The following is a 25985-nucleotide window of genomic DNA, read 5'->3' as shown; positions in this document are numbered from 1 at the left end:
GTTGAATAAATGTTTTTATTCCAGGAAACATACAGAATATGACTGCTTCTTTAAATATGCAATAAAAATGGTTCACTGGGGACGAAATGATTCATCTTTTAGTTATTTTAAGTGATGATTATAATATTAATTCATTCCAATAAATTATGATATTAAATATTTAAATACATTAATTCACTAAAAGTTTATAAGTTAGATGATTCACTAAGGTATGTTTTTATAGACGTAGATCTCCTAATGAGATTCAAATCTACATGTTAAACAAAAAAAACTTTAAAAAAATGTAAGCTTAATAGGTTTCAAATTCATTTTAAAAGCATATTGTTAGATATTCTCTGAAGAGATGTTTGTACATTCTTAACAGAGGTATATTCTTCATGCCAGCACACAGAGCTACAGAAATAAAACACAAACAGGCTAGAGCAAATAATAAGTTTCTCTAATAGGAGCCAATAGATCACTATATATCCCTTCTCCCAGTGGTGGAGTCTTTAATGCTGGAGTCAGTAGGTTATCGCTGTGGGCGCTGCACCTCTTTCCCTTATGTGCCAGCTTTATCAAGTACAAGCAATTCTTCTTGTGATGTGGTGGTGGATGCAGGAGATGGGCCCTAATGACCACACTTCATCACCAACCTAAGAGAGGGTGCAGTGAGAAACTTGCAGCTTCTGATGTCAGATAAAGATGTGATCCATGTGTTGTTATTAGACTACTGGGCATAATTCTGGTCAGAGCCTGACTTGAACCACACCTGAAGAAGTTTAAGGTTATCATGTGATTGGAAAATGCCATAGAGCACAAAATGAACTATCATAAGGGGACAGACAGAATGTTCTCAACAATATAAGCAACTTGGATTACATTTCTGGCAGATGGCAGATAACTTATAGCCACCACTTACCCTGTGTACAATGTTGATCAGCAGGAAAAGAAAGAAAGAAAGAAAGAAAGAAAGAAAGCAAGCAAGCCAAAGAACCAACACAAAGTAAATATAACGAAACCGAAGGAAAAAAAATACATAACTGTGTTTTATAGATATTATTAATATTTTTACAAATGAAAAATCAAAAATAGTCTCCTTTTCATATTCCATCATCTGTACCTTGGTGGTCATAAAATACATACTTATCAACCAACTGTGTTTTGAAGTCAAAGAGCTATATTGGCAAAACAGGACAGAAAAAAGAAGTAACACAATTACTGAGTAGATTCAGCACTGTGTAGTTTAATCTCAATATAAACCCGGCAGCACTTTGAAGGCCTCAGGGGTTTGTTAGCAAACATTAGAGGACAAACAACAATATAAAGAACAAGGAACACTAAAGAGAGGGAAAATGCTGTAGATTGAACAACAGTAATGCAGAATGACACAAATGATTAACCTGCTAAGCGAGGGCTGTCGACCTGAACTGACAAGTCAGGGAAGGAATGCAGCTTACTAATCAAAAGGCAGCTAAGAGGCCCCTGGTAACCCTTGGGCAGCTGCAGAGATCCACAGCTCAGGTGGGAGAGTTTATTAACATATCAGTTCCTACATGCACTACAAAAAAGCAGACCTTTGTGGAATAGTAACTGGATGAGAGCCATTGTTAAAAAAACTGCCAGTTACCACATGTGATATCTGGAGATTCTGTTGCTCAGGTAAGATGGGGTAATGTGGACTACATGCAAAACGCTATGTTATGTAGAAACTTAACACTGTACTTCAGTCTGAACACGGGAAGCTGGTCATAGTTGAGTGGAAGAAACAATAGATGAAACTAAATACAGGCAAATCTATAGGAAGGAATCATGTTAAAGATGGCACCTGAACGTACTAACAATGTCACAATAAGACAAGTCAACAAAAAAGATAACACATACTTTAGAAATCCATGTGGTTTAGATCAAAGTATTATGTAGATGACGATTTTTGTTAAAGTTCAATTGAGAATCCATGGCCAGGTTAAAAAAATAAGTCAGTAGGTGTTCTAAATCTAAATTTCAATATGCTTTCAAAATGAATAAGCAAAGGAAAAAGATTTCTAGATGTGCTAACTTGGTAGAAAAACAGACCAGGGGTAATAATAATGGTAGTAAAAGACGTTACAACAGTACATAGCATTGCCTCAAGTGGCAATACTATTCATTTAAGCCAAACCACACTTTCTAGGTCTACTTTGCTCACGTGTTTAAAGCGATGTTTCACTTCTCCTCCAATTCATCATTATTGCGTCTTAAACTGCATGAAGTCCCAAGTAAAATACACAGAAATTAAAGGCTGCAAAGTGCCTAAATGTTCAATTTTTTTTTTGGCAAAAGAAGAGTTAAGTAAAGTAAATCTAAAGTAAATATTTCCAGCATGGGTTGATGGGAACCTCTGCAGTTGCAAGTTCTGTATCAGTGAGTAATAGAACTAAACAACAGACTGTCATACCATTCTGTTTGTTTCTTAATAGGGGGACACAAATAACCAAATATACATCTGGATGTCAAGTGCTTAACTAAGGCCTGTACATGCTCATGATTACCCACTTGACATCTTTATAGTTTCATGGCAGATATCCTCTCCAGTACATTTAGGCCCAGAAATAGCAAGCATGCCAAGGTGCCCCTGCAGAGCTGGTGTGGGACATCAGAGTTTTGTGTTGAAATAATTAGCCTGCTTAGCTACCATCTGGGCTGGAGCTGCTGCTGTGTGTCATGAGCCAGGTGCTTCATGGGTAATACTACAGAGAGACATGAAGCAGATGCTCATGTATGGATCTGCCCAGCCTGGCCTGGATTCAGCTAATCCCAGCTAAATTTTGAAGGAAAACCACAACAGGGAATAGAGAGGAGGCTGGTTCTGCGTATAGCACCATGGAGCATTCCTCTAAAGCCGCTTGAGCAATGACAATAAATTACAAACATAAAAAGTTAACTTTCTAAACCCCAAAACATTAAATGCTATGAGACTGCATTCTCACAAGGACTTAATCTGAGATCTATCCATTTCATCTGGCATAAAACCTGAGCTAAACGATCAGTACCCTTATCTATGAGACACAGGGACTGTTTAATTGCTGCCTGTTCTCCCCACAGCTTAAAATCTAAAGAGGTATAAACATTTTTGAGCAGTTCAGTAGGCCAGTAACTTGATAAGGCCCCTGGATTTACTCGATGATCTTAGAAAGTTCCTGAGCAAGCAGCAGGCATGTGGTTGTTGTTCCCAGAGGGCTGGGAAACCGTATCTGCCCTGAAGGAGCATCCTCTTTGGTAAGCACTTCTTATCCAGGCCATCACTGCAGGCTGATAGCAGGAGGGTAATATCCAGTAACTGCAGCTTTATGTGCGATCCAATACTCGGATCAATCTCTAGGACAAGGAGGATTGCCATTAACCCCTGAGAATTTTTTTAAACTTTATTGTTGCTCTTTTATTTTTTAGATACTAAAGAAGAATTTAGGAAAATATGGAAAAAAAATACTAGATTTTAAATTGCACATAAAAACATTATTTTAGTTAGAAATATCATGGCTGATCAGCAGGTTAAGGCAGCATATTGCAGGTTTGAGCAAATTTACTTTCTTTTAGCACCATAGGTGAAATGACACAGAGATTCATCTTTCTGTCTCTACTTCTCTTTGTTTGTATTCAGGGATGTGTTAGACAGTGTGTACGTGTAGAGAAAGCCAGAGAGTTCTCAGCAGAAACAGTGTGAACAGAAAAGAGATGGGACTTTGTTTCAAACTCTGGATACTTTTGGGAGTATTGTCCAACATACTCTTCCATGTGACTGAGAGAACAAGGAGCTAGACTCAACCCAAGACTCGTGCAGAATATAAATCCATGCCCCTAAAATCATTGAGCCATTTTCAGAATCATGACACTGATAAAAGGTCACTTTGCTTAAAATTCAAATGTAAACAACTGTTAATAGGAAAATATTTTTTCGGTTCATCAAATCTTTCAAAATTGATCCAAAATGTTTTTGCAATGAATTATTTTTTTCATAAAATTAATTACACAGCATCCAATATTCATTTTAAATTCATACAATCAAACTAGACAACCATAAGAAAAAAAAAAAATATTATATATATAGATAATTTTTTTCTAATGTGATATTTTACATTTGTAAAGAGATTAATAACTAAACACATATTGTCTCAGTGATAATACTCAGTGATAATAAATCATTTACCTAATAGTATGAATGGTGGTACAAACTGACAGAAGTATTTTTTATCAGTAATGTTGATTTTTTTTTTCTTGTGTAAGAAAAGCACAAGAAACTTACAGAAAAAAAACTATAAGAGAGAAAATATTTTTGATTGAATAAATACAACAGACAGAAGCTAAAAGAATTTTTTTTTTTTTAAATGTGTGTTTTGGTCTTTAAAAAAATGTGACAAGTCTCACTTACCTTGACTGTTTCCCTTAATTGGCAGGTCAAGACCCTGTAGTTTGATCACAGCTGCAGAACAAGATCCTCTCATCTCCACAGCAAATGTCAGAGGCCACTAGGCTGCTCCTTCCTGCATCATGGTCCACCAGCGTTGGTGCAGGACAGCCATCGGTCTGGCTGTCGGCATGTCAGCCCGAGAGGACCGGTCATCCGGCCACTGCAGAGACGAGGCGGACGGGCACACCAGGAGAGGAGCTGAGCCGGACTGGGCTCTGCTAGAAGGGTTTTTCGCCTCTCCTTCCCTGAATGAAAGCAATCCCTAAGAGTGAATGGGTAATGAGAGACTGGCTCCTGAGATTTTAGCTTTCTTAATCATGTTCATAATTAATTCAAGAACATTGATAATTTCATTACATTCTTTTTGTCTTATCAATAAATGATGTGCCTGCACTTTTGGTCTTGTGTATACGGGGAGAGAGGGAGGAAGAGAGGGAGTGAGGGACAAGAGAAGTAATACTGCACTAAAAGCACAGGAGATGGAAAATGGTACAAACAGGGATGTGGTAATTATAATCTTTGACCAAGCCACTGGAAGCACAATATGAAGTCAAGTGGGTACAAATAATTAATAAGGCCTCCCGGTGCGTGTGAGTGTGTATGCGTAAGCGTCTGTGGTACAGAAGCTGGGGGCGGGTGACTAAAGTCTTGGTCCAACAATATTTTACCGAACCTTGGAGTGTGTTTTTTTTTTTGTTTTTACAATAAAGAAACAAGCATATTTTACATTTCACACTCACAAACATTTCTAACAGACAACCAATTATGCACTAGCCTTTTATCCTCACCTTAAAACAGGGGTTGATGCTGCCTCATACTGCCCTTCAGATCCAATAAGATCTCAGATTTCAGAGGCAATAATGCACTGATGCAGTTTTCAGAAAGACCCCTCTCCTCCTGCCCTCCTTTCCTCTTCACATGCCCTGTTAGGTCATGCAAAGAGAAAGAAAAGGAAGGGGAAAAAAAGAATAAATCAATTTTCTTTGCAGCACATATACTTTCCATTAATCAGCAGCAGGAATAATGAGATAATATGCATTTTTAATAGTTCGCCCTCAGAATATTTAACAACCCTTCACCTCAGTACATGCTATGTGACAGTGCTTTATCAGTTGATCTTCCTGTTTAAAGATGATCTGAAAATAGAACTGGGGGGGTGATAGATATCGCTTTTTGCTAAAAATGATTGTGACGATGATTGAGGGTGAGAAAGATTCTGACTCACAGTCCTTTCATTTGCTCTGAAACATGACAAGTAAAGGGATGACTACGAGCTCCTTAATCTGACAGTGAGAGATTGACAATGGTGCTGAAGGTCTAATCCTACATCTGAAAACGGTAGTGGAATTTGGTGATGTGTTGTATTGAATCTGAGGCCATATATGATGTTAAAACAAAACTGTGCTATTCCTTTGAGCTCTGAGAGGTTTTCGTTCACAATGCAGCTTTCATCTACAGCCAAAAACTCTTTCTACCGATTTTATTTGCACTTATCTGTGATAAAAAAATACCAAAATGAATAGTATTTTAATAAATTTGGGAGGATTTGAAAAAAAGTAGTGCTGCAGCACAACTGTAACACTATGTAATTTGTCTTTTTCTAATGGATTTCTAGCTTGTGAGACTATAGCACAGATTGGTAAAGCTATATGAGGCATTAGAGATTCAAGTACTTTATGTCCTATTTATTCCTTATGTGCCACAGGCCCCCCAGTCTTGAGATATGACCAGCTCAGCGCAAGAAACCTTTAATAAAATAAAAAAAGTAAAAAAGGGGAAAATAGTGATTTACAACAGGCCATTTTGACAGTGGATTTGATATAAGGTGTTCATAGCAAGTTTTGCATTTTGTTCCAGGTCCCCTTACACACATTTTAATCATTTTTATGTGATCTATGTATGCAGCACTCATCCTCTCTCTGTCACCCAAACCTTCCAATGTGTCTCTTTTAAACAGATTGCTACAATACTTGTAATGATGGTCCTTCCCAGCTGCACTGCAAGAGAGGGGAAGGGAGCAGCAGGCTCTAGTATTACCATAATACTCACTCCCCCCCCCCGTCCCAAGGGTCCATGTGTGGCAGCACTGGGATGTGGGGTAACTCTGCTAACTGCTGTGGAGGGGACTCAACTAGCTGCTGGTCCTTCGGGCTTTGTGAATTCGTGTGAGCGTGCCCCGGCCATGTGTGTGCGAATTTGTGTTTGAATGTGACAGGGCTGAACCTGCCTGTGGGCAATGTAATAAAAGCGCCACGCTCTGCTGCTGGTGATGGTGGCATTGCTGCTGTAGCTGCAGAGAAGGGGATAAATATAAAGCAAGGCCTGCATCGAGGAGGAGTCAGCCCCTCAAGTCACAGCTTGACTTACATCCTAATAATTAGGCTCCTTTCCAATAAAACAGGGATTTGTAGCCATGCATCTCTTTTACTTCTGTTTGCAATTCTGCAGTGAGGAAAAAAATGCAAGATCTGCTGCTGGATCCGAGTAAAGCAGCAGCCTTTGGGAGATTTGAATTTTAGCAACACTGTTGCCGAAGTTCAGGAACTTGTATCTGGTAGAATTTGTGATTATGGGTTATTTTTATTAGCTGTTAAATTAGACTTAATTATTATTATTTTTTACTTTGACAAAGTTACAGGTATTTTGCACAAAAACTTATTCACACCCCCTGTCTGAATTACAGCCAATCAATAGAGAGCTTCCTTTTACATGGCATCCTAAACCATGCAATGTATCATATTTACATGCAGCTCTTGAGATCCTGTTTCTCAGATCTTGTCACTGGAATACAGCGTTAATTTAATCTGACTTTATTTTTGGTTGTTTTAAACAATCTACGGTTGCTGGTTTAAATGTGAACACCCCTGCTGAAACCTGACATTTCTGTGAGTTTAAATAATGAGATTTATTTATGCCTCATTGGCATAAACATTTTATTTCTTAAGCCAAAAAAACACACATATGCCAAAAAAACACACATATGCCATATATATATATATATATATATATATATATATATATATATATATATATATATATATATATATATATATTGATATATATATATATATTGATATATATATATATATATATATATGCTTCTTCAATTATTATTATCGTCTTCTTTTCCCTGAAGCCATAGCTTAAAGAGAGATCAAAGATAAGAGCTGTGACATTGTTAAAGCCAGAACAGTCTTACAAATTGTTGCAAATGGATACAAGGAACTGGTCAATTAGGCTGACAGGTGCCCTTTAGTAACAGTGAAAGGCTTTCTGGTTAGCACTGGTTCCCACCGAGTGTGCGTCTACTATTGGACTAAAGTGGGACAGAATCAGACCAACCAAACAATCATCAACAATTATTTCTGGACGAAATCAAGACTGTGACGGACTGACTAGAATTAGCCTAAAAACCAATGTCAATATAATGTCTGGTGTTTGTGTTCCCCTGGATTGTTAAGAAGTCTGTGGTAAACTGTATAAGGATAGAGGCTCTGCCCTATTAAGGAAACATCCGGCCTTGATTGAAATTCCATAAAGCGGTGTGGAATAATGTATCATCATTAAAAAACTCTCAAACTTTGACCAAAATTCAAAAATCACAATGAGCGTCGCAAAAATGAATGTTATCATTACTCCCAATAAAATATGCTGGTGGCGGCGTCATGCTGTGGGCTTAGTTTTCTTCAGATAGAACTAGATGGTTAGTAAAAGAAGATTCTGAACAATTTATAAGGCCAGTCTATTTCACTCTTAGTCTTAGAGACTTAGTCTTAGACAACATTTATTTTAATTTTGCATACATAAAGTGTATGCAAAATGAAACTTTTCTATTCAGCATTATTTCTCATTTTCTCTTTGACAGATTTAAATTGTATAGGATATATCAAACATTAAAGAAGAAAAATGTTTGTCATTCATTTTTGAAATATGAAATTTTAACAGGTGTGTTTGAGAGCCGCGGTCGTATCTCTTGTTTTAAATCTGACCTCCTTAGATTTCAGGCAATGATGATGTCTGGCCATTTGAAAAATCCTCTAAAGTCAAACTGAGCTGGAGATTCAGGGCAGTGAACACACTGAGGCAGGTGGGGTTATGTGTGTGGGAGAGGGAAGGGCTTCGCAGGATGGTGGTCCAGGCAGGGGGTATCAGGCTAATTAAAGCAAGCATTTGTCAGAGATTAAGCTTTAAACAGAAAAGGTCATCTGAGCACAAGAGCGCACTGTTTCGCTGCTGTGCTCTAAGGGCAGTCTAAACCTTTCCAAGCTAAATGGTAAAGATGCTATTTAAAGGGGGAGGGGGACGAGATCCTGATCAGCGACAAGACTGACACTCAGGTCATTGGTTCTTTACTGTCCATTACACATGCTGGTCAAATCTGGCAATCGGTGTCATTTAGGGATGAAAAATAAGCACCAGGACAAGATCAATAGATGCAGCCATCTGTACCAGCTGTGATTAATTGACTGTCTCCAATTAATGACTGGCCTGTTGCAAAGCAATGCAACCTCAGCAGAACAATGGTTATTTCTTTTATTTGAGCCTGAATTTGTTTATTTTTGCCTACAGATTGTCAGAATTAATTCATTAACCTGTTCAGGCAGGATCTGTTGGTTGAGTGTGGAAAACTGGAAGCTCTACTTATGGCATCTCATATTTTAGGTGCTCTTTGTAGTCATTTGCTCACAAGAAATAAAGGTGTGCTTGCAAAAATTCACATAGTTTATTTTAGTCCACAAGACATACGTTCTAAAAATATTTGAAAACCTTTCTTTCATTATGTTTCAAAAGTCTGTATATATTAATACATATTCTTGGTCTACAGAAATCCTAAGCAGTAACACAGAATAATGCCACTTAAATTGAAGTAACATTTCATTACTCTCTGTAATTTATCTAACCAAAACTTATTCATCATATACATTTACTCTGAGCAGAATAACATCAAACCACTGGGGATATGAGGAATGAGTAGGAACAAGTGGTGGCTTGTGATCCATTTAATAAACCACTGAAAACAGTCCAACAAGTACTGGTGATGCTTTTAATCTAGAATCAGTGTACAAAGTTATTTTGCAGTCAGTCGATTGTAATCATATTAGATCCTGAGAAGATGTCCTAGTCTTAGATACGACAAAGCACAGGACATGTAACCTCAGGCATGAGTAATGACCCTTAAAGGGTTATGCTGTGATACAGATGTAATTTAAAATATTTTGATGGAATGTATGCTAATCTAAGCCACTCTGAATAGATATTTATAAATTCAATCATTTTCATCCGAGGCTATGACTTGAAATGAAGGTAAAATATGACCTTTTTTATATGGCGGGACTTAAATGGATATTGGGATGTTAAATTGTTTTGCAAAGCACAACAAAAAAAAGTTTAATTACAAATTGAAACAATTTTTCCTTTGTTGTCTTATGAGATCGGTTAAAGGGAGTATATATATAATAAAGAGAAACTGCATATATTAGTATTTTCTTAACATTAGAATCTTCGATATATCTGGTTTTCAGCGAGCCTGTGAGATGCAAATTACTGCCTAATATTAGCAGGTCTCTGTGACATATATTTATGGCAAGTTCATGAGTTTTATGAAATTCAATAAACCAACTTTTTCACAAGCAGAGGAGTTTCTACTATGCGCGTACACAGTCCTATTTATACTCATGGTAAGTGCATCACAGCTTTAAGCACAAACTTTTTCCCCTTCATAGTTCAACACATTTAAAATGTTCCCAATTCATGTGCAGGAATCACAATCGCATTAATAACCAAGTGAGATCTTAAGTTATAGCTAACAGAACAGATGACCAACGCACACAGAATGATCACTTTCAAGCTCTAACCTTATTTATAGCTGAGAACGTTATTACACATCAGTGAATGCATAATAAATAGAAGCTCTTTGGTATTTTGGGCTTCAGCAGTCAATATCCTTCTGTTTATTGTTCCAGGTCTATTGATTGTGCTTTTTTTCACATTGATATTTACACAAATGTTTTAAATTATAATGTTGCTCGCTTATTATAGCTTGTTAGCCCATTGGGTTGGTGAGGCAGACTTTTGATTTATCTCTACTGCTAATTTAGTCTCCTGACTCGCATCAACTATGTGTCAAACAGGAGATTAAATAAACTTATTTTATCACTTTGTGCCAAGTGGTATGGTAATACTATAAATTACAAGCTAGATGGCAAAGGGAATATGTCTGCTGAATAAAAGAAGAAAAAAAGCAGTTTGAAAAAAAAATACTAATACCACCAATATAACTGTAAAATAAAAGAGGATGATTTTAATATTTGGATTTCTCACTATTGATATAAAAAGTATGACACATGAATTAAAGTAAATAAGAAAATTAAATCAAGATTAGGATTTTACTAATTAGAAAAAGAGTAAATTCTCATTAAAATGAACACTATAGTGTAAAGCTATAACATTGATTCCAACATTAATGTTATTTTAGGAATCAAGCCTAGCCATGAAGATCTAACCAGTTGAGTGGGGATGCATTAACCTTTGATAGCCTTGTGCACTCCTCTGCATGGTTGGTTTCATTGTATCCTCCTCTTGAACCCCTCCCATAGATTACTGTTGGTAGTTTGGCCAGTTAAGGTTGCTGGCCATGAAACACCAGGATACCATGATTACCAAAGCAGGTATTGGTAATTTCGGCTGGTGATGGTAAGTTCTGCTGAAATATTAAATCCACATCTCTGTAAATCTTTTTACCACAGAGACTTTCAAGGCTCTAACACAGAGGGATTACCTGCTGGGTAATCTGCACCCAACCTGATTTAAAACATTTATAAATTACCACATGTTGTCTGATGACAGTATATAAACGTCACTTGCGCCGCTTCTCCTGTTGCCCTGAAATCCCACATCCTCCATCACCTCTCCTCCCGGCTGCGCCCCAGACCGTCTGGACAAATCAAAGCCTACAGCCTCCGCTGTTCCTCCTGTATCACTGCACTCCGACTTATCCTCGGAGTTCGAGGAGAGCAATTAGACAAACCGGATCTTCTCGCCGTTCTTTTTCCTGTTTGGTGTGATTGCAATAGCGGATCTTGACCTGGCCAGACTGGAGCGGAGCCGGAACATTTAGGGTATGTTTTGCTCAACCTACTGCTGTGAAGTAGGATTCTCTACCATGAACAGAATCAAAAATAAATATGGATCCAACCTCACAAATGAGCACCTTGATATGTGCTTGAGAATGGCTTTGTCTCCATTCAAACCCAGGTTTAAAGCCTTAAACCCGGCCTAAAGCCCACTGTTCTTATTAAGACATAAAAAGAAAGACGAATAACAAATCGTCAGTTCAGGTGTTTTATAAAATATGTGAATCAAGAAATTGTCCATAAACCAAACTGAAAGATTGTTTTTCTCTACTTCAAAAAAACTTTAGATTTTAAAATGGAAAAATTTAATATACTTTTTTATATTCTTTTATTTAAAAATGGAAGGTATAACATGAATGCATAAACACGTCATTTCATTTCAGTGTTAAATTCTGTTTAAAGTAACAGATCATTAAAAATGTCTCTGGACCTTTACTGGTTGATGATGTTCTTTATTCGGACCGTGCTGATTTTTAATTGGTTACCCCTGCTATAACATGTCCTTGATGGTGGCTGAACCAATAAAAGCAGAACCACTAAACAACTTAAGCCGGAAGCAACCATGCTTTCAGTAAAACATTTTTTTTTTAAAGTAAAAAGTTGAGAGAAAGTCAGTTTTCCTCTGATTTAAGCCTGTTAAGTGATTTCCATGACTGGGATGACTGAGAATTTGTTCAGGAATAGAAGCAGAACCATCAGCAGACAACATGGTGCCCCAAAATATCAGTTACATGAGAAAGTCCACACTGAACCTAAAACAAGATAAATCTGGGCCTGTTCTCTTGATAAAGGCTCTGGGAGCTTTATTTACAAATTAAATACAACAATTACATTATCTTATAATGAAGACTAGAAAGACTTTCTAACGCTGTGAGATGCTCCCACTCGTGTCAATTGATATGCCTGCATACAGCACCTAGAACAGCAACCTTCCTACCATTTGTGGATTGCCCAGTTTATGAGGGAAAAAAATCAGTTTAAAGTCAGCTTTATTAAAACAGACTTTTAAAAATAGCTTTATCTAATTATGATTTTTTTTTAGGGGGGATTTATTAATGCTTATAAATAATTCAAAGGAATTGTAATAAATGCTTACTATCGAAGAGGATTAGAACCACTGAAAAAATTAAAAAAGGTAACTGATTTCTAAATTTTATAGTATAATATGAGGAATTTTACTTTTTCCTCTCTTAGAACCCCAAACACAACACAAATCTTAAAATATGTTTTTCTTGTTTGTTTTTTTTTTTTTGTGGTTGAAGACCTTTAACTCGTCGCGATATCTTTGTTTTTTCTAATGGGATTCCGTGTACATAGCTCTCTTTTAAACACATTTCTAAAGGAAATAAACAGACGAAGAAACCTCTTTGGCCCTTAACGCTTCCCGTAGTTAGAGAGATCCGGCGGGCGGGGCAGCGCGCTTCCTGATTTGAAACACCGCGGTACTTCATAGGAAGCCTCTTCCTTTCTCTGCTGTTTGTTTTCTTCAAATATGTCTCTCAACTATCAGGGATCGACGCTCTCTCTCACGCTGCCAATTTCGTGTCAGATATGTCTCGGAAAGGTAACAGCATCACGTTTTATAACCAAACTCATCCTCTCTTTGTTATCAATACATTTACACGCGAAAAAGCGCGTCACAGAAGTTCAGCTCTGCGATGGCGTTATTATCTATGTGGAAATGTGTTTATTATGACATTGGCTAAGTCTTACCTATAAATAACCAAGTCAGGTTTGCTCCTGCAGGTCAGGCAGCCCGTCATCTGTGCCAACCACCACGTGTTCTGTTCGTCCTGCATGAAGATGTGGTTGAAGAAAGCCAGCCAGTGTCCCACCTGCAGGGAGCCAATCACAGCCGAGAACCCCTGCAGGGAGATCATCGGTGCGTGGCTCCATCCCACAGTAAAACTAAGCAAAACGTGTTTACTAAGTGCATATTTCAATATAATCAGTTCATTAGCAGCAGTGAGATATTTAAAGTTAAACCAATTAAATCATTCAGCTTTATATACATTTCACACTTTTAATAGAAAAGAATAGAAAATCCCTTTATTGTCCCACAGAGGGAAAATTCTGGTGTTTACAGAAGCAAAAAGATTATAGAAAAAATGGTCCCCAAAATTTTGACCTTAGAAAAATGTACAAGAATGGCATAACAGTGAAGAGTTTAATAAATAATAAAAATAAAATACTCTACTGACTTTATTGCCAAAGTTGATATTTATTTTTCCTACCAAGTTCCAAATTATTAGAACAAATGTTTACGGCTCTGTTCTGACTTTAATGGGATGTCCCTAAATCACACAGTAGCTGCCTGTTTTGTTAGAGAGTGGTGTTTACTGTTTATCATTTATTGTTACGTATGTCACTCTGTTTTAGATTTTGAGATTAGTTCATGTTTTAGCCACCACAGCTGTGCTTCTTTTAAAAGGCTGGCAAAAAAATGTTAAATTCAATTCAATCTCAAAGTAGAATTTGTTTAATGATGCTTGCCAAGATTATTAACAGAACTTAGTTATACATGAAATTACCACCATTTTAATGCATATTAACTTTATTTGGAGTAAAAAAAAAAAAAACTTTTTTTCTTCTTAATTTGCTATGTCATTTTGATGATACAAATCAAATGAAACCTAGTTCTGTGATGAAAGAGTATACAAAAGACTTTATTATTAAAAAATTAAGTCAGCATTATTAAGCCATAAATTAGTTGTTATGTTTCTGATTGGTGCTCTTCCTGGTTTATGTAAAAAAACAGAAGTAAATAAACTAACATGTCCAGTTTAGGGTGAACTTAATTCAGTAAAAGGCTTAAGGGGTGAATGGAAGCTTTTGAGTTAACACCACATTAAAACTAAAGTTACTTGGTCATTGGAAAGGACTTTCCTCTAGGCCAGGGGTCTGCAACCTGCGGCTCCAGAGCCAAATATGGCTCTTTGGAGGCTCTCCAGCGGCTCTTAATAGTAGCTAAAATGCATATAAAGAGCTAAATAATTTACTATAATATATACCGGTATCAATAGCTTTAGCGTTTTTTATAAGATGGAAAAGAATGAGATAAAAAGAACCAGAAATATGTTTTAAGAGACATTTTTCTATGAATTAGCTCGAAAATTATATGTTTTAACATTAAAAATACACGAATTGTTGATTGTTTGAGATGGCAACAACTAATTTCCTATACAAGAAAAAAAAAAAAGGTTTTCTAGAAAAAGTCATGGTATATTTTGCGGCTCTAAACAACTTTTACTTGGTCGGACTCTGGGCAAAACGGCTCTTTGGATATGAAAGGTTGCAGACCCCTGCTCTAGGCCAATGCTGAAAAACACCTTTCAGAGTTGTATTTGTCAAACAGAGGTGTAAGGTTACACATTCTGGTAGAAATTATTTGCTGAAAAGGCAGAAAATGTGACATTTTGTTTGTACCCTTTTATATCCCAGCTCATCTTTTATTTCTCTCTGTTTTCTCCAACAGGAGGGACAAACGAGGGTGATTACAGTGAAAGCCCTTCTATGAGGAAATGTCTGAGGAAAACCAGAGGAGAACTACTTCTTCGAGAGTATGAGGTTGTCAAATATGGATTAATTTTAGGTCTATCTTGTTATCGATGCAGATGGAAAAAATTTCGCCATTTGGCCATATAGATTCCTTTATTTGCCTTTGTTTTAACATACAGTGGTGACCGGAGGTACAATAGCCCAAATTTAAGCTGCTCTACTTAAACAATTTTACTCTGTAAATTGTAATTCTCAAACATACTTAAGAATAAGAATAATAAATGGTTTGTTTAAAAGGCTGCTCAAACTGGCTACAAATGAATTAAATGTTTAAACATGTTTAAAATTAAATAATCAGGTAGACAAACATAATCAATCAACCAAAATGTATTTATATAGCAGGTATCCAAAGTGCTTAAAAAAATTAGTAGAATCACAAATACAGTGGAAAGAGTGAACATAGAAAACGTTTAAAAGTTTACAAAGAAAAGTATGAAATTGTCACACCACTGCTACGTGTTAAAAGCCAGCCTGAACAGATGTCTTGTGTTTGGACCTAAAAACAGCGATATCTGTAACAGTGTGAATATCCGGGGGTAACTTGTCCCAGAGTCTTGGGTCAGAAACTGTAAAGGCCTGATCACCCCGCTGAAGACAGCAATGACCGGATGAGCTCCTGCAAAGTTCAAATTTTGGAGAAATTCTATGGAGTGAGACCATTTAAAGCTTTAAAAACACAATCAAATCTTAAAATATATTCTAAAACTATAAGATTATGTGGGATAGTGGATTTTTAAAGACTTGAATAATGAAAAGGTTCAAAAAAATCCCATGATCACACAATTTATTACCGTATTTTCACGACTATAAGGCGCACTTAAACGTCTTTTTTTTCCCTCAAAATGTGCGGTGCGCCCTATGGTGCGGTGCGCCTTATGTGTGTTGTAACTGCGACTTTTGAGACCACCTCATTGAGGAGATGATGAAAGAGTGGCTGAATGTAAGGAGGCCAGGTGTTTTTTTCCACCCCTCACCATCGCTGTTAATATGTAACTCCATGCGTGCCCATCTCACAGCTGATGTGAAAAACAAATTAACGCTGCTCGACATCGGTGTGAACCGGACCCAGCAGGTGCAGCAGAAGCAGCGAGTTTACATGCAAAGTCAATGGTTGACGCGCATATAGGTGCAGCAAAAGGTCCCGCAGCGCGTTTTGGTGCAGCACGTCGGGAGCGTTTAAGCATCTGAAGCACCGCCAACGCGCTGCTGCTGCTCAGAAGGAAAAATTGAAGTTTTGCTGCTGGACGCGCCGCATCAACCAATCAGAGAAGCTGATCTGGGAGCTGCCAGCGAGACAGACAGCGCTCTGATGACATGATATTAACGCAAATGGAAAAGGCTGGATGGATACGTGGCTGAGGCAGGTGTATGTGAGAAGACTAGGTGTTTTTTTCCACGCATCACCATCGCTGCGTGCCCATCTCACAGCCGATGTGAAAAAAAGATGAATCAAATGAACGCTGTGCTCGCCGTTATCCCGGGAGGTCTGACAAAGGAGCTTCAACCGCTTGACATCGGTGTGAAGCAGCCGTTCGAAGTAAGGCTGCGAGCGGCGTGGGAGCGATGGATGACCGACGGAGACCACAGTTTCAGGATAAGTGGAAGGCAGCGCCGGGCAGATTACGCCACAGTTTGCGGATGGATTGTAGATGCTTGGACTAACGTGTCTGCTGGCTCTATTGTTCAAGCTTTCGCAAAAGCAGGCATTATTTCTGAGGAGCTGCGCTGCACGGAAAGTGACTCTGACAGCGCAGAAGGGGAAACTGGCATGTCTGATTTAGGGCAGCTGTTTTATTCAGAAACAGAGGAGGATGACTTTGATGGGTTTGATTAATACTTTGTAATAAATACATGAATAAAGCACAATCATACTCAGTTTTGCTCCCGCTCTATTTTTCTCCCTGAAAACTTAATTCAACAGCATCCCCGGCGCGTCTCCTCCTCTTCATCGCGGCTGCTGGCAGGTGTTTTTTCATCTAAATAATCTAAATCTTGCAGCTATTTGCTGTGATCAGTGGGAATAAAGTAGTTTTAATATGTTTTTAAGTGAGAAAGTCCACCTGAAAACTTAATAATTGCAGTCAGTTCATCCAGATTATCTATTTCTGTCAGAGGCGCTCAGACCCCCACATACCAGCGGTGCGCTGACAGCAGAAATCTCTTCATCAGCAGCCTCTAGGCTGGGCAGCCTGGGGTTCACCGCGGCTGCTGGCAGGTGTTTTTCATCTAAATAATTTTAGCTGCAGGCACCAGGATACCGGCAATAAAAGCGAACATATTCCGTCGGCAGGTTTCAGGATTTTAAGTTAATTTAGGAGTGATCACAGCGCTGTGTCATCTGCGATGTCTCTGTCTCACGGCCAGCTGCCAGGTTTGATTAATACTTTTTAATAAATACATGAATAAAGCACAGTCATACTCAGTTTTGCCCCCGCTGTATTTTTAAATACGCAGTAGAGGTATTTAAAGGTAGTAGAGGACTTGTACCTGTATATAAAAAACGCGCCCTATAGTCCGGTGCGCCTTATGTGTGTGTTAAATACAGAAATGGGACACATAACTGAGACTGCGCCTTTTAGTCCGGTGCGCCTTATGGTCGTGAAAATACGGTACATTTATTAAATGACCTAAATAGTTGGATTTAAAAAAAAAAATATTTGTTTTCATATAATAATTAATTTTATAATTAAGGAGGAAAAAGATCTTTGAATTGATAAGGTGGTTTATTTTGTTGATCTATGAACTGCTTTGTTTAATCAGTGTAAAGTGATTCTGATGGACCTGGCATAAACTTTAGCTTCCATTCAGACTTTTCCTGCTATTTGATTACAGGGGATTCTGAAGAAGCATAAAAGTGTTTTTGACAGCATGGCACGTTGAAGATGGCTTCTAACGGTTTGATGAATTATGTGCAAACTGTTATTCCTAAAACTTGGCATCTATCCAAAACTGATATAACGAACAAAAGCTGACTGCAAGACTAGTTGGATTGTAAAACCTAATCATTTTCTCAAAGAATTATTTTGCAAATTGATTAATCTATCGATTACAACCATAACTAATCGGACAGTAAAAGGTTCCTTAAAGAAGACTTTTTACAAAATGAAACCAGGAGTTCTGGATAGAGCATATTGACAGACGAAAAAGTTTAGTTTTTTTATCTTAAATGCAAAATTTGTATATATTGTATTTGGAATTTTGATATAATTGCTGCTCTACGTGGGTTGCTGTGTCAGCTAAAGGCATGTTTTATGGTTTCTATACTCTATTTAACGATTTCATCGATTCCTAAATTAGTTGACAATTAATCATGATTAATCAAATTAATTGTTTCAGCCCTAGTCCTATATGCTTTGATGGTGGCAGGATGAGCCGCTGGAGTTATATCTCATCAGACGAAGCTTGGGCGTTAGTCGGTTTGAGTAGAAATGTTTAGTATTTCCAGATGCAAATCACATTTACCCAAAATATTGTTGAATAAATGAGGAGGAATTTAATTTAAGCTTTACGGTGAGAAGCAATTATTTAAACAAAAACAAAAAAATACTTAACCCGGTTCCAAAAAAGTAAAAAAAAATAATCCACTGGACTTGGTTTCCAAGTTTGAAGATGTTTCTTTTTCCATGCAGGAAGCTTTTTAAATTCAAAATGTCAGAATTGGCGTTAAGATCGCAGCTTTGTGTAGTAGCCCAAATACATGTAATGGCTTAGAGAACATGCAAATTGAACCAAAAGAATGAGTCTGCCCCTTATGAATGGGGAGTCGTTAGGGTTCTTTGTTAGCCTGTAATTCTCGATACTGGGCTATACCTCACCCGATGGAAAATAATACTTTGCAATGATTTAGTCATTCAAAATCTGATTGGTCACCTTTGGCTGACAGGAGCAGTCCTCTTTATCTGATAGATGTTGACAACTGCTAGAATGTAGAAGCAGTTAAGTTTGCCACTCTGACACATTGCTACTGAGGAAAACTGAAGCTTGGAATTGAATCAAAAGCTGCTCCCTCAAAGGATTAGTGAAAGGAATCTGGTTATTCTATCTTTTTCTACTTTTTCCCCACATATTTGAGATTTTTGTTAAGTTGACTCTATGGAATATGCCATAATAGATTTGTACATGTTTTATTTCCACTGAATGAAGTAACATAATACACTTTAAAGACTGTAGTAATCTTTGATATGGTTGTTGTACATATAGTTTATTGATCAATCAGATATACAATTTCTCTCTTACAGGAAGAGATTGATGGACTCGTCAGAGAAAACGAGGAGCTTAAATTAAAAAATCAAAGTCTGGAGGAACGACTAAAGACCGCTCTGCTCCCTTGCAACCTTAATGCTGTGCAGCCAGATGACAGAGTTTCTCCGTTTGTGGCGCAAGAATGGGAAAACAAGCTCAAAGCTGCCACAGACATGTATGAGGAGATAAAACAGGGCATGGACAAGCTGAGAGAGGTACCGGGACTGTAGTCTGTGCTTTTAAAAGATTCAATTAACTTGCTACAGAGAACAGTTTTTTTGTACAGTTAAGGTTGATTGGATTGATTTTTTTTTTTTTTATGTCGGTAAATAGTTTTATTTTTAATGTTTTTTTTGTTTGTTTTTTTTTTTAGGCAAATGGGACTTTGCGATCACAAAATGTTGACCTGGTGCACGAGAACATGAGACTGAAAGCAGAAGTGGCTAACAGATCTCCTCAGAAGTAACTTTTAGTTTTTTCTTGCCTTTAAAAATGTAAAATGAAAAAATGGCCACCATGACAATAATGTAGTTCAGTCAAGGCAGTTTCAAAATGGTCTTTAGGCATTAAGTTGGATGATTTTTTTTTCTTATTTCAAAGTAATTTCAACATAATTGTGCATGATATATGTATTTAGCTTCTGTCTAGGTTAATTTTGGTTGTACAAAAATGTTAGAACATAGCCAGATTAAAGTGTGCTGCATGCTACATTTCATTTAATTTGATTTAATTTCATGAGAACCTGATCTGTCTTTAGGTTTGGGCGATACACAGTGGCAGCCCTGGAAGCTAGGATTCAGCAGTATGAGCGTGAGGTAGATCAGCTGAAACGAGCTCTTGAACGCAGCGACCAGTACATCGAGGATCTAGAATCTCAACTCCGGAAGTCTGAGAACAGAAAACCTGAGACATGGGAAGCACGCGGGAACAGCAAGGGTGCAGCTGAAGTTCTCCAAAAGCAACAGAAGCTCAACATGATGATGATGAGAAGCTTGAGCGACGGCGAGAGGAGGTCCATCTGCAGCAATCCGGAAGGGGAGTCCCGAACGTTTTCAAGAAATCACAGTTTGGTATTCATGCCGTCATCAGACCACAACAGGAGCCTGACTGGAGAGCAGAAGGAGGAGGACTCTGAAGGGACCACCTCTGACTTCTTGCCCACCACCCCTTCCTCAGCTTTCCGCTCTCTGACATTAAGAAGCCCTGGCATCCGTGAGAAGAAGGTGGCATTTAAGCCCGTTTCTCATCTGAGACGGCTCAATTTTGAAGAATATGCCAGTCCAGGGAACTCTAGCGCAGCCTTAGAGAAAAAAATCAACAGCTTAGAAAAGTTTCCTAAAGGCTTATTTCAAAATGAAATGGAATCCTCAAAACCTGTTTTCTGGGGCTCTTGGCAGAGATCAAGCCTACAGGATCCGTCCCATCCATGTTCAAGTAAAGAAACTTTAGCAGAGGGAAACACATCTGCTACTCTTATCAGGGAGGAGCCGGATAGTTTACAGATGTCCAGTGAGGCATCTATGGATGCTGCTTACCTGGACAAAATTTCAGAGCTCGACTCCATGATGCATGATGGAGAGAGTTCAAGCAGCAGGGGATCCCAGCTCTCCTTGACATCCTCCCCTCGCATAGATCTGGATAACACGCTTGTCCCAGAACAACAAACCTGCCCAGACACTTTAACCAATGATGGAGGCAAACCTGGGATTCATGTGGAGAATAAGAACCAGTCTACGGATGACGGAAAACACAGCGATTCAACTGTTGGTGTGGCTCCAACAAGCTCTGAAAAGAAAGCATTTGCTGCTCCAGTGTCAGATGGGAAGGATGGCGCCCACGTTCCCAGCTCTGAAGAGCGCGCTGGGCCTTCTCAGACAGAAGAAATGTCTTTTGACTTGTTGTTCGATCCTCTGGATGAGGTTAAGTCTGCTCCGTCTGGCTCCCTCAGTCCAGTTAACCAACATCAGGACCTTATGAATTCCTCATTCTCCTCTAGCTGCGTTAGTAGTAAGCCTGTGAACACAACAAGGGACAGAAACGCACTTAACTGTAGCCAACCAACAAAAAGGAAGTCACATAGTCCCTTTAGCACAAGCAGTCCCACCAAACTGTCTAAGCTCATGTAATGGCATTGAAAACTAAAATATCTTTGATCCAATAGTGTCATTTATTGTTACCTTTTGCCTTGTAGTGGTAAATGAATTCAACTAAACTAGAACACTGAGGCACTTCTTCTGAGATGTGCTCGTAGGTCTCTTCTCTAATGTAAGGCATCTTTTCAGTTTTAAAATCTATGTACAAAAGAAGAGAATAGAAATGCTTATTTATTTTTTGTTCAATTTTCCGTTTACCTATTAATAGCAGTCTGCAATTTAGACCATTGTTTAATAAAGATTGTCTTGAAACAATGAAATGCTAAATAACTATTAATGTTAGGAAATAAAGAAGTGCAAAGCAAAAAAAAAAGCTCTTGTATTCTTTCATGTTTCTGCTGCCTATAACACAGTGTCTCCTTTTCATTAATATTTAGAGCTACAGTGGAGGCCCCATGTTTTGCAATGTCTTTCCCACATTATCTATTTTTACCGCACATGATATGCAATACGTTAAGCCGTCACAATTATTAATAGGCAGCTATTAAAAAATGGGAAGTGCGCAGCCTGTTCATGTCAACAAAACCTTGTAGGACACACATTAGAGCCTTCACACACAGTAGCAGAGAGCTCCTTATTTATTATGCAAATTTAACTGCCGTGTATATTTCACATACCTTTAATCACTGCATGAAAATTTAATTGGATAACCATTTTGGTTTGAATTAATGAAGTGTTAATTCATTTGGATTAATTAATTTAGATAAAGACTGTGCAAGGTTTGGTGATGTATTAAATCAATTTGTTTTGCACTCATCTGGCAATGATGAGCCTTAATGATCAGGTGGTGCCCCACCACCTCCCCCCTTTTTCCTCTTAATCAGGGGTGAAGAAGTAATATACTGGATGCGAAATGATAAATATCTTTATACTTAATGTTTTAAAATAAACCTAAAATTGTGATATTTTTTCTTTTGATTCAAATTAAAGAAATAAAGACTTGAATTTTTTGGAGGGTAAAATAAGTGACTTTTCTTTTCAGTTATAGGTCACACCAAAATTAGCTGCATTAAGTCATTAGTGAATTAGTGATTGAGGCCTGAGCACTGCTGCCACCGATGTACTCCTTTATTTGGATGGAGAAAAAGCCTTAAAACATCAGCAGCTACTCTCCAGATGTGGTTTGCCTGCCCTGTGAGCAGTTTTTATCTGTCAGCCAGTTTACTGTTCTGGCAGCTATGTCTCGCGAGAGCAGCAGAGCATGGGCTTGACGAGATCTGAGGCGCTCAGGTGTAAGAGCCTCTCTCATCCCCAGCAGTGGGGGGAAACAGTAGACAGATACGTGCGTCTGAGAGACTGCAGGCATCTCTGTGATCTCCCGGCACAAGGCATCCGCACTCAGCGCACTACAGAGCGACACCGCACTGCATCATTACCCGAAAGGCAAAGGATCCATGTCTTTTTTCCAGCTCTTATAGCCGCTTTCCCCCCTCTTTTTATTTTTTATTTTTAATTTCCCCCCATCCTGTGCACTTTAATTCAAGACGTTCGCCAAGATGATGTCCATGAACAGCAAACAGCCGCACTTCGCCATGCATCCCTCTTTACCCGAACACAAGTACACCACTCTTCATTCCAGCTCGGAAGCTATACGGAGAGCCTGCCTACAAACTCCACAGGTAAACGATCCCAGAAAAACTTTACCTTTGTCACTTTCTCCGCTTCGGCTGCGCGCAAGCGACGAGCGCTTTCTGTGCGTAATAACGAGGCGCTCCAAGGCACCTTCCGCCAAGACGCGCTCTTAATGTTTTTTTCATGTATTCCACAGCAATCACTCGGAGAGCCTGTGATCTTTTTGAAAGCATGCTCATGCAAAACCCCGGCGTTTGCCTTTTTGTCCCCCTTCTTTGTATTAATTTTTATGACTTCCCGCCTCTGAAGGAATACTCAGCTGTGTCATGTTTCGCCGAAAGTACCGACTAACAGATGCATTTATGCACCTTTCTTTTCCCTCTTTTCCTTCTCTGTGCCTTTTCCCATTTCGCACCCACTCACTCTCATCTCCTCTCCCCTTTCATCTTTACCCTCTCAGCTACAGAGCAACATCTTCGCGAGTCTGGATGAGACCTTGCTGGCCCGCGCAGAGGCTCTGGCCGCCGTGGACATCGCCGTGTCCCAGGGCAAGACGCACCCGTTCAAGCCGGACGCCACCTACCACACGATGAGCACTGTGCCATGCTCGTCGACGTCCACCGTTCCCTTGGCCCACCACCACCATCACCACCATCATCACCACCACCAGAACCTGGAGCCTCCGGACATCATGGACCACATTGGCTCGCCGTCCCTCACCCTGATGTCCAGCGCGCACGACGGGACAGGCGGAGGAGGTGGCGGGGGAGGTGGAGGAGGCGGCGGAGGGCTCATCTCCACCTCCTCTGGTCACCCGCATTCCCACATGCACGGCTTGGGTCATCTATCTCACCAGGCAATGAGCATGAACTCGTCGCTCACCCACCACGGGCTCTTGCCGGGCCATCACGGTGGAAGCCAAGCCGGCCCAGGGCTCACAAACCCCGGACTTCCCTCCATCAATGACTCGGACACAGACCCAAGGGAGCTGGAGGCTTTCGCGGAGCGCTTCAAGCAGAGGAGGATCAAACTGGGGGTGACCCAGGCGGACGTAGGAAGCGCTCTGGCTAATCTCAAAATCCCCGGCGTGGGTTCTCTGAGCCAAAGTACAATTTGTCGATTTGAGTCCTTAACTCTGTCCCACAACAACATGATTGCGCTCAAACCCATCCTCCAGGCCTGGCTGGAGGAGGCCGAGGGGGCCCAGAGGGAGAAAATGAGCAAACCTGACATTTTCAACGGTGGGGAAAAGAAACGCAAGAGGACCTCAATAGCAGCGCCAGAAAAGAGGTCTTTGGAGGCTTACTTCGCAGTACAGCCTCGGCCGTCCTCCGAGAAAATAGCGGCTATAGCTGAAAAGTTGGACTTGAAAAAAAACGTGGTGCGAGTGTGGTTTTGTAACCAAAGACAGAAGCAGAAGAGGTTGAAATTTTCAGCTGCTCACTGATGGGCAAAGAAAAAATAAAAGATAAAAAAACAAGAGTGGGCTGACTGAATTTGGGGACCAAGTGACATTAATAAGACACCATTTTCAGTCTTTTGTCTCCAGCGACTTTACACGTTGGTGCACAAGGGGCTATAGACATCCATTTTATGAGGCTTCATATATCTTGTTTATTTTCACGTTATTGGTGAATGTGAAGTATGCAAATACCAGACTACACAAATTTCGCTCAGTTGTTGCGAGGGAAAAGTTTAGCGACGTCAATGCCTTTTAAAATGCGTGGAAAGACATAATTTGCTTGATACAATATAGCGAGTTATTTTCTATGATTTGAAATATAGCCATTTTTACCAATTACCTCATTTATTGTTGAATTGTGTCTTGGTTTGATTCTTGTCACTGTTGGTAGACTCGAGAGTAATTCATGAATCAGTTAATTATTCATGTGTTCGTTTATTTGAATTTTAGAAGCTGCTATAAATTCAATTTTTGTTGCAAATTTTTAATGTCTAAGGAAAATTTAAAAAGTGAAATAGATTGGGCCTGCATGAAATCCTAATTCACTGGAAGCAAATGAGCCTCTACAGGCTTTCATATCTACAGATATATTTATTTGAAATTTGCACAAAATACCCTTTAGGTTTAGGTCGAAATGGTTTGTATATACAGACTACACTTTATCACTTACAAGAGACGAGCTCCTGTGTTTTGAAACTAATTTCTAAGGGTGGTGCGACACTATTGGAATCACAGATCAGAGCACGATAAGCTTGTGAGCTTCAACAAGGAGTGATCACAGTAAAAAGAAAAAAAGGACATGTTTTTTTTCTTTTATGTTTCAGTTTGCAGTGCAAACCCTCTATGCATCTAAGAAAAAAAAAATAAACCACTGCTTACAGTAGTACTATCTACTGATAGATTTTATTTTTTGTGGGTGGTTGTAAGTCACTGTTTAATGCTTGTTTTCACATTAAGATCACCTCGTTGTTTGTCGTGTTAACTGTAACGGAAACGTTGTGTAAGTACTATTTACTTTGTGCACAGGTATGTTTACAAAACTGCAGTGACATGTGCATCATGGAAAATGTCTCCTTCCCTCACTCATAACTTCCCCACTCTCCTCTGTTGTCCTCCTACTTTCATTGGTACTCTCCATCCTGTAAGCCAAAATCCAACAGGGAGTGTGTTCCAACAATCTTCCAATAAATCAAAGAAAAAGAAAAAAAAAAGCTTGCCTCCTCTGGTTGTAATTGGACATCCAACTCAAGGGGTTGTTTGCTATTACATGTATAACACTTTTATTTACAACAGAGTTGTTGTATATTGTAGCAAAAGCTCTGTTTTAGGTGAAACGTTTTGGAATGGTATAAATTATTTATTTGTTTTCCTTTCTTTTTTGGTTTGAAGAATATATTTAAACAGCCCCCCCCCTCCCCACGTTTCACATATTTTTACAG

The 25985-nt window shown here is 38.9% G+C and overlaps 2 protein-coding genes and 1 long non-coding RNA gene across 6 annotated transcripts in view; 2 read left to right on the top strand and 1 right to left on the bottom strand.

Moving 5' to 3' along the window:
• LOC119771861 overlaps nucleotides 1-25985 on the bottom strand; it is an 88349-nt gene that overhangs the window by 26183 nt on the left and 36181 nt on the right. The window contains exons 1-3 of one of the 4 annotated variants that reach the window (XR_005279191.1): nucleotides 13273-13448; nucleotides 5215-5349; nucleotides 4388-4688 (exon numbers count right to left, since the gene is read on the bottom strand). This is a non-coding gene — a long non-coding RNA (uncharacterized LOC119771861). Of the gene's footprint in view, nucleotides 1-4387; nucleotides 4689-5214; nucleotides 5350-13272; nucleotides 13449-25985 lie in introns of those variants that run through there. The other 3 variants (XR_005279193.1, XR_005279192.1, XR_005279194.1) reach the window with 3 other exon arrangements.
• Nucleotides 13034-21818, top strand: obi1 (ORC ubiquitin ligase 1). Its single transcript, XM_038268043.1, has 6 exons — nucleotides 13034-13123; nucleotides 13306-13441; nucleotides 15035-15126; nucleotides 19356-19574; nucleotides 19733-19821; nucleotides 20117-21818. Exons 1-6 carry the CDS (start codon nucleotides 13052-13054, stop codon nucleotides 21483-21485), a joined length of 1977 nt encoding a protein of 658 aa, XP_038123971.1. The 5' UTR covers nucleotides 13034-13051; the 3' UTR covers nucleotides 21486-21818.
• On the top strand, nucleotides 22751-25757 carry pou4f1 (POU class 4 homeobox 1). Its single transcript, XM_038268044.1, has 2 exons — nucleotides 22751-23131; nucleotides 23545-25757. The coding sequence occupies exons 1-2, from the start codon at nucleotides 23009-23011 to the stop codon at nucleotides 24529-24531; spliced, it is 1110 nt and encodes a 369-aa protein (XP_038123972.1). The 5' UTR covers nucleotides 22751-23008; the 3' UTR covers nucleotides 24532-25757.

This window comes from Cyprinodon tularosa, unplaced genomic scaffold (assembly GCF_016077235.1).
Source record: "Cyprinodon tularosa strain WSP-4 unplaced genomic scaffold, ASM1607723v1 ctg691, whole genome shotgun sequence".
In the NCBI taxonomy this organism is placed as follows: domain Eukaryota; kingdom Metazoa; phylum Chordata; class Actinopteri; order Cyprinodontiformes; family Cyprinodontidae; genus Cyprinodon; species Cyprinodon tularosa.
This window is presented reverse-complemented; position numbering and strand designations above follow the sequence as displayed.